This window comes from Xiphophorus hellerii, chromosome 21 (assembly GCF_003331165.1).
Source record: "Xiphophorus hellerii strain 12219 chromosome 21, Xiphophorus_hellerii-4.1, whole genome shotgun sequence".
NCBI classification, from domain to species: Eukaryota; Metazoa; Chordata; class Actinopteri; order Cyprinodontiformes; family Poeciliidae; genus Xiphophorus; species Xiphophorus hellerii.
In genome coordinates this window covers 24168115-24180797 of record NC_045692.1, presented here as the reverse complement: position 1 = coordinate 24180797, position 12683 = coordinate 24168115, and the positions used below count along the sequence as shown (strand labels likewise).

Here is a 12683-nt window from a genome sequence, read left to right as displayed (position 1 = left end):
GGTGTTGAGTTTCATTAACCACCGTTGCTAGGAGACGGTTGAGGCCCTGCAGGTGGAAACAATCCAACCAGCTGTTAAAATAAAACCGTTCTCCCCCCAGAACCGACGCTCTGGTTCAGAGAGAATTTCCTGAGACTTTTATAATAGCAGATCCAATTTCTGTGAGCAAGTTTCCAAAAATATTAAAAAACTTCTGTCAAAGAAACAACAAATGAGGGAAATATATCAAAAAAAGACCTAAGTGTAGCACCGGTATCAAACCGCTAACTGCGCCACTGGACCAGTTCTAGGCTCTAAGGAGTGGGGAGCAAGAATGACAACACCAGAGACCGCTGCTTTAAGTGAAACAAGCCGGCAATTTACTGAATATAAAACACACAAATAAGATACCATAACTAATTAAGTAAATAAATAAATAAATATATTGCAGGTTCTTAATAAGGAAGCAAATAAAAATGAAAAGGGAAAAAAAGAAGTAAATAAAGAGTATATCACCTTTTCTTTTCACTCTTTAGTTCACCTAGTTCATTTTAATAAGACTAATCTAATTTAATTAGACTGATCTTTGTTCTCCTATGTTATTTTAGACAGTCTAATTTGAATTAGTTAGACCAGTCTCTTTTATTTCCTATGTTGTATCTATTTTGAGATCCCTATTTTTTCTGAGTTAACTCGTTTTCTTTCTTTTACAGGTGAGAAAATACCTCAAACACAATCAAATCAAAATAAATTACAATTGTTCAAATCATACTCAAAGATATAACATATAGAAACCAAAGTATATCACTTTAAATTCGAGTACAACCCGAATATGAAATCAGCTATTCAGTTCGATGAAAAAAATCTTAGTTGACTCGATCCAACAAAAAATAATAATTCAATAAATTATCAGTTCTGTTCAGTTCGGTTCAGTTCGTCCTGGCAGCGAATTACCACACGCAGGAGAGTCCTTCCTTAATGTGATGGAGAAGGTGAATTGAATGTCTGGGTCTGGCTCGCCATCCTGAATCCCGTCCGTGAATCCCGTCCATGAATGTGCACGCCGCACACGGTAGACAAATCCTGACTCCGACCGAGCTTCCAACCAAGCAAAAAAACTGACCTGTATGACAGGTCGCAAACACAATAAAACTCTTTTTAAATCTTCAATTTATACAAATAAATTCTTCTTGAACTCAATATGTTAATCGGTTAACAATTTATAACGGCTATCAACGGCTATTGTAACGGCTGTTTTTACAGCAATTTTACAGCAAAATACAGTGAAAGTGCGAAAAAATAAACATAAAACTCACCAAAACCGATTTAGTTTAGCGCTCATAAAATTCCCGTCAGTTCCCGACCGGATAGATTATGGTTTTCAAATATAATGTTAACTTTTGTTGTTAACTAATCACTGCGCGTTCCTCTGATTCCTCCTCTGTTCTCTCCCTCCGGGCTGTGTGCTGCGTTACAGACGCAGCGTCTGTAACGCTAGTTCCTTAAAGGGGCAGTGACGTTATTTTCTGTCTACAGGTATTTAATCAACTATTTATATCAGATTTTAATGTGGGTTACATCCTCCCCTCTTTACCTAATGCACGTCCCTGTGCATTTTTAAAATTACACTGCCATAACTCTAGGGGTTTTTGGAAAGCTAGGTTTTTCAAGGGAGTCTGTAAACACATCACTCAAGGTGTGAAATAAAGACTGAACTACTGTCACCAACGGATTTCCTAGCTCAGGATAAGTCAGTCTCTTAATCGGTTTTCTGTCTCTAACAGGTCTTCCTGAACAGTCTCTTTCGGTCTGATGGTTCACTTGACTCAGATCACTTGTGTTTTCTTTGCTCGCCTGACCAGGTTCAGTAGAAGGATGGACGTTATCCACATCTTTCTCAGGTAGGTTTCTAATTTCCTGTTCAGCGATTGAGTTTCTCTCCTCAGGGGTAATTGAGTCATCTTTTCCAAAATCAGGTAAGTTTAGGTCATAAGTTTCTACTGGAGCGTCCTCGGGGAAAGCTTTGGCTACGTCTGAAGGATCTTGCACAACAGCAGGCAAGTCAGGTTCGGGTTCAATCCTTTCAGGCAAGTATTCCATAGGTTCGGAAGTTGAGACGAAACCTAGTGTTTCTACTGTTAGGTTTCTTTGATAATGATATTCCTCAGAATCAGATTGGGATTCATTCCCATCAGCTCCATTTGATGTGTCATTTTCAGAATGTTGTCGAGTTTTTGGGCCCCTTACTGCCTTTGGTGGGTTAGTTTCGCTTTCAACAGGAGTCACAGGAAGAAAACCACATGGCAACAGGAGGTCACGATGAAGAGTTCTTTGTGGACCATCTCTTGTCTCGGGCTTCACAACATATACTGGGACGTCTCCGGACTGTCTCAGGACAACATACACGTCGGATTCCCACTTGTCAGCTAACTTGTGTTTGCCTCTGAGTCGGACATTTCGAACCAAGACTCTGTCGCCTTCTTTCAAGCTGGAGTCAACAACATACTTATCAAACCTTGCCTTGTTGCGATTGGCTGTCTTTTTGGCATTCTCAGTTGCTACTCTGTAACTGTCTTCAAGTTGAGATTTCAGGTTGTGGACATATTGCGAGTGAGAGCCTGGTTGATGATTGACTGGTAGACCAAAAGCTAGGTCAACTGGCAATCTTGGCTGACGCCCAAACATTAACTCGTAAGGGGTAAAGCCGGTTGTCTCGTTCTTAGTACAGTTATAAGCGTGTACTAACGGCTTAACATACTCCCGCCAGTGACTCTTCTTCTGGTTTTCAAGGGTTCCCAACATGTTGAGCAGGGTCCTGTTGAAGCGTTCAACAGGGTTCCCTCTCGGATGATAAGGTGTGGTTCTTATCTTTTGAGTGCCAATGAGCTCACACAGTTCTTTTATTGTTCGGGACTCAAAGTCGGGACCTTGGTCACTGTGGAGTTTTTCAGGAATGCCATAATGGACGAAAAAGTGGTCCCACAGGGTCTTGGCCACTGTCCTGGCTTTCTGATTCGGGGTGGGGACTGCCACTGCATATTTCGTAAAATGGTCGGTAATGACCAAGATGTCTTTTGTGTTACTTGAGTCTGGCTCCACACTGAGAAAATCCATGCACACAAGTTCGAGTGGTCTTGTGGCCACAATGTTGATGAGTGGTGCAGCTTTCTCGGGCATGGTCTTACGTCGTATGCAACGGTTGCAGGTTCTGACTTTATCTTCTACATCAGTTGACATTTTAGGCCAATAGAATCGCTTCCGGACAAGATCTAGCGTGCGCTCTGTGCCCATATGACCCATGTCGTCATGGAGGCTCTTGAGGACTACGGATCTCAGGGCTTCAGGGAGTACAAGCTGGTAGTGAGTCTGAGCACCCTCTTGTCGCCTGCGATACAAAACACCATTTGAGACTTCCAGTTTGTTCCACTCCCTCAATAAGAGACCAAGCTCAGGAAGTTCTTTCCTCAAGGAGGGTGGGGGTTTCTCTCCGGACTCCACCTGCCTGAGGACTTCACCAATGCAGGGATCAGCATTTTGTTTGTCTCTTAGTTCAGCTGGTGCCAACGGGGGAATGACAGGTAGGCCACCAAGCTGATCTTCCTCTTCAAAGCTTTGAGGGAGAGCCTTTGGATGGTGGGCAAGTGACACGACCAAGGTGGTGCTGGGTGATGTTTCCCCAGGGTGACTGTTGATTACTTCATGGACCAAATGCTTCTCACAAATGGCTTTGATGGTGCTTTCATTCAGGTGTGCATAATCAGCCTCTGACAGGTTGAACACTCTTGACAGCATGTATCTCTGCTATCACGGTTTTTGAGGACAGGGTGATGTCATGCTGTGACTCGTTTTTAAGCATGACTGGTATGCAGCGTGATAGCTTTGGTGATAGACTTACCAGGCTATCTGTCACCAGGATGCCACCAGGTAGGGACGATGACTTTGGTGACTCTACCATCACCCACCTTCCAACTTCAGATGTTCTGCAGCTCACTGATCCTTGAATTACTTTGGTCTGTCCAGCTGGAATGGTCTTGAGGTCTCTACTATTAAGCCTCACCTCTCCCAGGCTGGAACCAACAGACTGTTTTTTCCGGATTTCAAGGGTCTTTAAGACTACTTTGTAGCCATAGGGAAGAGATTCGAAGTTCTGAGGTGAAATCTCCTCATACTTTTCATAGAGAATATCCAAAGTATTTGTGCCTATAAGCACTGATGATAACGTGGAGCGCATGTCAGGTACAACTAATACTAGCGTAGGTACCTCGATGTCGACTCCAAGCAAGCTCTTTGGGAATCTGATGGTGGCCTCAACATAGCCAAGATAAGGGACGCTTTGACCGTTGGCTCCTTCCACTTCAAGCAGGTCGTTCAAGGAATTGAGAGGCAAGTGAGACAAGTTCTCTAGATAGAAGGAGTTGGGGATCGTTGTTACTTGGGAGCCTGAATCCAACAAGCAACTACAGTCTTTGTCAGCTATGGTCACTTGTGCGGTGCACTTGGCTCCAATCAGCCCTTTTGGCAAGGTCACTGACTGTCTCTGTGTGTGAGAGTACACATGGGCTCTGTGCAGCTTCTTTTTGGGACACTTTTCCTGTGTTCCAGTCCCTGTTTGTCCCACAACCGGAACTGGGTCTAGTTTAAAGGATCAGGCTTTGAAGTGCCATGTTGACTGTCCCATGCTAACTGCTTTTCTTTTAGCTGCTTGTTCTTCCTAGCCACAAGAGATGGGTTCGGCTCACTTTCACACTGGGGCTTAATGTGCCCATCCTCTCCACATCTAAAGCAATACCAGGGCCTTGGTCTATTGCTTGTGGTGTTGTTTGCATTTCGGCTGTGGGGTTGCAGCCTTTGAGATGTATGAGTGATAGCTGGGGAATGTGTGTTAACTGTTTGGGGAGCTAGTGGTCTGACAGCTGATTTAGCTTTTCTACTGTCTTTCTGTGCGATACGTGTGAGCTGGGACTGTAGATCAGCTATTTGTTTCTTTAAGTCTTGTATTTCAGACCTGTGATCAGGAGCTGGCTGAGATGAGCTGCAGCCTTCTTCACTCTGCACATAAACACCTTGATAATGAGAAGACACTTTTGGCTTTGAAACATTGAAGTGCTGTTTCATGCGTAAAGCTTTGGAAGAACGTTTATCTTCTGCTGTGCGGAGTAACAGGAGAAGTTCAGCAAAGGTGGGTGGCTTCTGCTTCTTTTGTTCTAGCTGTAGTTCAGCTATCAAGATGTTATCCCAGCAGCCTCTGACAAATTGTCTGAGAAGGTGCCGGTTAAGGTCGTTTGCAGTTACGCCTCCCCTTCTGAGGGTGGTACTCAACATCACCTGCAGCCGTTGTAGATAAGCTGAAGGTTTTTCGCCATTATCCTGCATTGTGTTGAGATACTTTGCAAAGAGGTCATCTCCATCCTCGACTGTGCCGAAAGCAGAGTCCAAGATCTCCAAGTATGCATCAAGAGGAGAATCAGGTGTCAGGTGCCTCACAATATCAAGGGCGGGTGATAAGAGACTTTCGAGAAGTTTTCGTGACTTGTAAAGATCAGACTGTGTTGTATCTTTAAGAAGAAGTTCCACATTGGAGCGCCATGTCTCATAATCCACTTCACTGTTGGGACGTGGGAAACGCCCAGAGAAGGGTCTGAGTCTCAAGGAAGTGTGCACTTGCAGAGCAGAGTCTTCATTTCTCACTATGTGCTCAACAATTACTTTTTGTATGTCAGGTGGATTGACATAGGAAAGTTTAAGAGCAGGCTGTGTCTTTTCTTTAGATGGTGTCGTTGGTGGAGACCAACGATGTTGAACATGCTGCTGCAGGGCTATACTGGGAAGGGGGGCTACCTGTACAGCATTTTCAGGGGCATGTTGCTCTGGGGTATCAGGTGAGTTCTGCTCTGCATCTTCATCTTGGGACTCTGAGTGATCTTGATCGAGAGTCTCACCGATGAGGGAGAGCTCTTCTCTGAGGACAGCTGCAAAGTCTTTACCAGTCTGTTTTGCAATGTCCTTTAACTCTGAAAGGTAAGTCTGTGTAGCTGTCTTGCTAGCTACAGGTGTGTAAACATTAGCTAGGGCTCTAATGTGGTAGGTGACATCATTCTTAGTTTTACTGTTAAGCCCATATGGCAATGAAGGTAAAAGAGATTGCATAGCTGCGCCATACACATACTCTACGATAACCTGTTTGGGTGAATCTGGTTCAGTGAGATCTACTGGGATTACTCTTTGAATGGAACCATATTGTCCCAAGAAGTCGCTTAGTTCGTCATCAGTTTCTGTATTGGTCATGCCGCTAACTATGACAGAGTTAGGGATTTTTACATTACTGGTTTGAACGATATCCATGTTTTTAACACTAATAATGCTATACGGTCTCTGGTTTCTAGTTTAAATGCTTTAAGCCACTCCTGGCTGGCTCGCCAAGTTGTAGCACCGGTATCAAACCGCTAACTGCGCCACTGGACCAGTTCTAGGCTCTAAGGAGTGGGGAGCAAGAATGACAACACCAGAGACCGCTGCTTTAAGTGAAACAAGCCGGCAATTTACTGAATATAAAACACACAAATAAGATACCATAACTAATTAAGTAAATAAATAAATAAATATATTGCAGGTTCTTAATAAGGAAGCAAATAAAAATGAAAAGGGAAAAAAAGAAGTAAATAAAGAGTATATCACCTTTTCTTTTCACTCTTTAGTTCACCTAGTTCATTTTAATAAGACTAATCTAATTTAATTAGACTGATCTTTGTTCTCCTATGTTATTTTAGACAGTCTAATTTGAATTAGTTAGACCAGTCTCTTTTATTTCCTATGTTGTATCTATTTTGAGATCCCTATTTTTTCTGAGTTAACTCGTTTTCTTTCTTTTACAGGTGAGAAAATACCTCAAACACAATCAAATCAAAATAAATTACAATTGTTCAAATCATACTCAAAGATATAACATATAGAAACCAAAGTATATCACTTTAAATTCGAGTACAACCCGAATATGAAATCAGCTATTCAGTTCGATGAAAAAAATCTTAGTTGACTCGATCCAACAAAAAATAATAATTCAATAAATTATCAGTTCTGTTCAGTTCGGTTCAGTTCGTCCTGGCAGCGAATTACCACACGCAGGAGAGTCCTTCCTTAATGTGATGGAGAAGGTGAATTGAATGTCTGGGTCTGGCTCGCCATCCTGAATCCCGTCCGTGAATCCCGTCCATGAATGTGCACGCCGCACACGGCAGACAAATCCTGACTCCGACCGAGCTTCCAACCAAGCAAAAAAACTGACCTGTATGACAGGTCGCAAACACAATAAAACTCTTTTTAAATCTTCAATTTATACAAATAAATTCTTCTTGAACTCAATATGTTAATCGGTTAACAATTTATAACGGCTATCAACGGCTATTGTAACGGCTGTTTTTACAGCAATTTTACAGCAAAATACAGTGAAAGTGCGAAAAAATAAACATAAAACTCACCAAAACCGATTTAGTTTAGCGCTCATAAAATTCCCGTCAGTTCCCGACCGGATAGATTATGGTTTTCAAATATAATGTTAACTTTTGTTGTTAACTAATCACTGCGCGTTCCTCTGATTCCTCCTCTGTTCTCTCCCTCCGGGCTGTGTGCTGCGTTACAGACGCAGCGTCTGTAACGCTAGTTCCTTAAAGGGGCAGTGACGTTATTTTCTGTCTACAGGTATTTAATCAACTATTTATATCAGATTTTAATGTGGGTTACATAAGACCTTTAATTAACCATTTCATACATGAATTATGATCCTTTGTGTCAGGATTATTACATTTTTTTATTAATTTTTTCTTAAGGCATAAAAAAAGGTAGGAAAGAAAATTTAGTAAAAAAAAAAAAGAGAAGTTTTTTATTTAATTTTTTTTAGGTGATCAATTGTAATTTCTCCAAATACGAAGTTGTTATTTGAAAAATACTTCAGTAGTATTGTTCTTTAGGGGTTTTCTGATGTCACAATATTTTTTACCTGTAAAAGTCGCCTACAGTAGAAGGAGGAACCGGGTCGGTCGGCCATATTGGATTTAACAAAAATAATTTGCAGCTGATGGCCAGTAGTTAAATGTGTATTTTATGATGCATTAAAATACATTAGTGTCCATTTCAGTGGTTTGTCGCATTTATAAGATAAAAATCCACAAGAAAATGGCTTTAGATAACTGTCCACTGCAGTGACCACCATGCATGAAAGGGTTAAAGCAGGTTTACTGTCAACTGAGTGTAATAATTGTTCTTCACAACATAAAACATAATAAAACAGTTTATTTCAACATCAATATTGAAATAAAGAAATATTGTGATTTTATGCATCACAAATATATTAATATTGATGTTAATCTGTTAAGATAATTTTGTGTATTTCTCAGAGTGAGACGTGTTGGTGATTAAATTATCACTAAAATATGAGACCAGAGATCACATGGTTATTATTTTAACTTTTCATTATTATTCAAAATTTCTTTATTATTAATTATTATTAAAGTTTTATGTTGATTACAAACCAAATCATGCTGCATTTTGTAGGATTTCATTTTCAGTTACACTGTTGGAAAAATTAGACATTTTAATTTTTAGTTGGTTTATTGAAGAACAAAGAATTTATGTAACAAAAGAAACAATGGAAAAAAAATCTTCAGATTTAAACATTTTATTGATACATTTATGAGAAACTGGTAGAATATAAAGAATATATTTAGCTGCGCCCCCTGCTGGGCAGGAGATGAAACTATAAAATCATCACATTTAGGAAAAAAAACAACAAATATTTACAAATGTGAGAAACAACAAAAGAACATGAAGAACTAATTGTTTTGTTAAACTACATCAAACCTCATATATCAGCTATTTTTGTAATAAAATTCATTTTCTATAGAAATAAACATTTTATTGATAAAGTTCTGAGAAAGTTTAGCTGGTAGAATATAAAGAATATATTTAGCTGCGCCCCCTGCTGGGCAGGAGATGAAATCATCATAAAAATAAAAACAGAAATGTCTCCAAACATGAGAATCACCTGAAGAACATGAAGAGCTGATCATTTTGTGAAACTACATCAAAGCTCATGAATCATCTTGACGGGTAAAATGTGAGAATGGCATTAAAACAAAACCACTCTCTGAATGTGAATGAAAGGGTTAAAGCTGCAGAGCTTCACTTTCCTCCATTTTCTTCTTGTAGAACATTATGAATCCAGCTGCTGCTGCTGCAATCACAACACAAACCACCGTCCGTCTGATGAGTTCAGGAACCACCAGATTCTCTGGAACCAAACAAGTTCAGGAGTTTAGCTTAAAGACTCATTTGTAGTTTAGAATATGAGATTTTTACCATCTAATGAACCTTAAATCCTGAATCCTGTTACCTCCAGTCCTCTTCAGATAGAGGTGAGTTATAATCGTCTCCTCATCACCACTGAGCTCACAGCTGTAAACTCCCTCCTGATCTGAGGTCACATCCTGTAAGGTGAGGCTGCCGGACGCTGAAACATTCCTCACATGTTTCCTCCACTCCTCTGAGATGTTGGAGATGTTTCTGTCAGTCTTGGTCAGGATGATCTGACTGTGGTTGAACCTCCAGACCAAACTGGTTCCATAATAATCTGAAGATGTGCAGCAGATTGTAACTTCAGCTCCTGAGAAATCAACAGAGGCTGAAATGGAAAACAAAAAGGTCAAAGTTACTGAGTTATTTTAGACTTAAAGTTTGAAACTTTAACAGCTTTTAGGGAGAAATTATCAGCGAAATCTTTAATAAATAAAATGTTGCACAAACATCAACAATAAAATCATCTGCAGAGCCATTAACTACTAATTTTATATAAACCAGGAACAATTTCAAAATGTTTCCATCAATAAATAATATTGAAAGATATTAAAGTATGATTTCATGAAGCAGCTTTTTGTAAATATTGCAGTAATCTGCATGTTTCATGTTGAGGTTTCAATTAAAAGTCAAATTAAGTTTATTAAATGGTATCAGAACTTTCTGGACCTGGAATATTTAAAGTTGCTCTCCTCTGGTTCCTGCTGGTTCTGATGGTGCAGCTGTAGATCCGATCAGAACCGTCTGGAACCGTCAGAGAGCTGCTGATGTCATAAAGCTTCTCCTCAGTCTGATGGACTGTGGTTCTGTTCTGCAGAGCCGTGTTGGATGGAGGCTCAGTGGACCAGGTGAGTTCAGGTTGAGGGTAGATCCCCTCTGAGCTGCAGGTGATCCTGTTTCCATCCTGATGGATTCTGATGTCAGAGACTGGAGCTGCAGACAATATGAGAAAATGAAGAATTATTAAGCAGAAGAAGGAACCAAAAAATAAAAACTCTCAAAATATGATTTAAGTAAAATGTTTTCAGATTAAGATGTCCTACCTTCTACTGCAAGGTGAACAACAATTATATAAGATAAGGGAGGTCTACCTAATTCCAGATCACTGGGCTGCCTAGGTATCACAGGAATACATTTATATTCTCCCTCATCATCAACCTTCACTCCTCTCAGCAGCAGGTCGCCGTTTCCTCTGGAGATCTGATCCTCAAACAGTGACGCTCTGGATCTGAAGCTCTCAGAGTATCTGATGTTACCCTGGTCATAACTTACAATCTCAGACGGTGGATTTTCATACGACCAACGTACTGAATCAATCCTGTTCTTGATCCGACATGGTAAAATGCAGTCCTGGTTGAGAACACAGGACATGCTGGTCTCAGGCACTGAAATAATAGAAACAGATGAAAGTTGAGTTGAATGGTGTTGAGGAGGAAACCCAGATCCCTCTGAAGGATCATAGAAAAACCTGCCTGGAAACAAGATCTCAGCAAATAGTCTCCATGATCCAGATTATGTTCACTGAACCAAAAGTTCTGGTTCTGATAGGAAAACAGGGAGGAATCACTCTGATGTAGAAGGAGAATCAGTAAAAAACATACCTGGTTTATTTATATTATGTTTAATAATAACATGTAAAAATACTATATAATCTTTTTTATTATCAGAAAGAAAAAAACTCATTTGCTGAAATAAAATATTAGTTTTAACCTCAATGTTCTGTGAGTAATTTTGAATTTATCTGTAAAAGCACCAAATAAAAAGTCACATTTCTTGAATATGATAAAAGAAAGAAAAATAAAAATTATGTTTTTTCCAACAGAAACGTGTTTTAGGTTTTTCTGTTTCTAAATTTGCTAAATCTTCTCACAAACAACAAGATTTTAATTTCATGATTTTGTTTCTCAGAATGAGACATTTTGATGAGTAAATTATCACAAAAATATGAGACCAGAGATCACAGAGTTATTACTGTTAGCATCTGAATAATAATAATAAAATAAAGTTGACAATAAATGTTCTACTCACTTTTTGCAATACCAGCCCACACAAAAGGTAAAAGAACTAAAAACAAGAAGATCGTAGTTCTGATCATTTTAGTTCTAGTTTTCACTTATTTACTCTAAAACTATGAAGAAAAAAACTATTTTTAAAACACTGAACTATATATAGATCCTGCTCCTCAGTTTTATTAAAAATGTAAATTATTCTTAGAAAATGTCTTTAATCCAGAATAACTCTGATGACATGTAGCTTCATTAATCTCAGAGTTTCTTCTGGTTGGAAGGAGGAAGTTTGTTCTGATAAATGTACTGATCAGCTTTCATGATAAAACCTCTGGAGAAGGAAGAAATGTTTTAGATTAGTTAGAGATGATGAGGAGTTTTCAACTGTCAGATCATTTCAGTAAATATTCATTAATAATCTGCATTATTTATCCTTGTTGATTGACTTAATCCACAGATGTATAGATAAATAATCACTCTGATTTCATCTATTAACTCTTAATTTCAAACCAAAATTAAGAGTAATTTTTAAATAAAGGTGTCCTACCTTCTACTGCAAAGTGAACAGGAAATACAAAATAGACGAGACGTGTAACTATTTCTATATCTCGACCTATTTCCAGATCACTTTGCTGCACAAATAAAAATACAGTGCATTCATATCCTCCCTCATCATCAACCTTCACTCCTCTCAGCAGCAGGTCGCCGTTTCCTCTGGAGATCTGATCCTCAAACAGTGATGCTCTGGATCTGAAGCTCTCAGAGTAGCTGATGTTACCCTGGTCATAACTTACAATCAGAGATTTTTCACGCTCCCATGTCATGTTGGTGACCCGATTCCTGAACCGACATGGTAAAATGCAGTCCTGGTTGAGAACACAGGACATGCTGGTCTCAGACTCTGAAATAATAAAAACAGATGAAAGTTCAACAACTTATCATTTTGATCAACATAGAGCACGAAATGTTGACATTCTTAAAGAACCATCATTTAATTCCAAATGTGGGGTGTTAAGTTGCACAAAATTCGAGACCAAACTTCAGCTTTAATTAACATTTGCAAATGGAGAAAACATACAAAGCTCACATCTCAGTGAGAATCGGATGAGTTCTGACTTGGGGCTGAACGTCCCCTCATTTACATAGGATACATCACACATTACTTAGTCACACCCCCTGGCTCAAGTGTCAGGTAAAAATCTATAAGTTACTTATCTATCAGTTCCAGTGGAGCAGAGTTGCATACATATTCACAGCTCAACGTAAGGCGTTTCTCCAAAAAGGCCTCTCTGCTGATGGCTAAACAGATACTAGAAGCTGAATTTCTACAATCTACGCTTATCACCTTAGCCA

At 39.4% G+C, this 12683-nt stretch overlaps 2 protein-coding genes and 1 long non-coding RNA gene across 4 annotated transcripts; all 3 read right to left on the bottom strand.

Moving 5' to 3' along the window:
• Nucleotides 1-336: 336 nt before the first annotated feature.
• Nucleotides 337-2569, bottom strand: LOC116712201 (uncharacterized). The gene is made up of 2 exons (XR_004337471.1): nucleotides 1296-2569; nucleotides 337-1102 (listed from the first exon to the last, which is right to left on the bottom strand). It is a non-coding gene; the product is annotated as an uncharacterized LOC116712201 (long non-coding RNA).
• Nucleotides 2570-3745: 1176 nt separating this feature from the next.
• Nucleotides 3746-7717, bottom strand: LOC116712122 (uncharacterized). Of its 2 annotated transcripts, none has more exons than XM_032551993.1 (2): nucleotides 5877-7717; nucleotides 3746-5840 (listed from the first exon to the last, which is right to left on the bottom strand). In XM_032551993.1, the coding sequence occupies exons 1-2, from the start codon at nucleotides 6319-6321 to the stop codon at nucleotides 4612-4614; spliced, it is 1674 nt and encodes a 557-aa protein (XP_032407884.1). In that variant the 5' UTR covers nucleotides 6322-7717; the 3' UTR covers nucleotides 3746-4611. The 2 variants fall into 2 exon arrangements, with proteins under 2 accessions (XP_032407884.1, XP_032407883.1); XM_032551992.1 differs by having other exon boundaries at nucleotides 3746-7261; nucleotides 7455-7717.
• Nucleotides 7718-8564: 847 nt separating this feature from the next.
• Nucleotides 8565-11656, bottom strand: LOC116712149 (programmed cell death 1 ligand 1-like). The gene is made up of 5 exons (XM_032552042.1): nucleotides 11353-11656; nucleotides 10368-10709; nucleotides 9994-10257; nucleotides 9365-9652; nucleotides 8565-9262 (listed from the first exon to the last, which is right to left on the bottom strand). The coding sequence occupies exons 1-5, from the start codon at nucleotides 11417-11419 to the stop codon at nucleotides 9138-9140; spliced, it is 1086 nt and encodes a 361-aa protein (XP_032407933.1). The 5' UTR covers nucleotides 11420-11656; the 3' UTR covers nucleotides 8565-9137.
• Between the last annotated feature and the right edge of the window lie 1027 nt (nucleotides 11657-12683).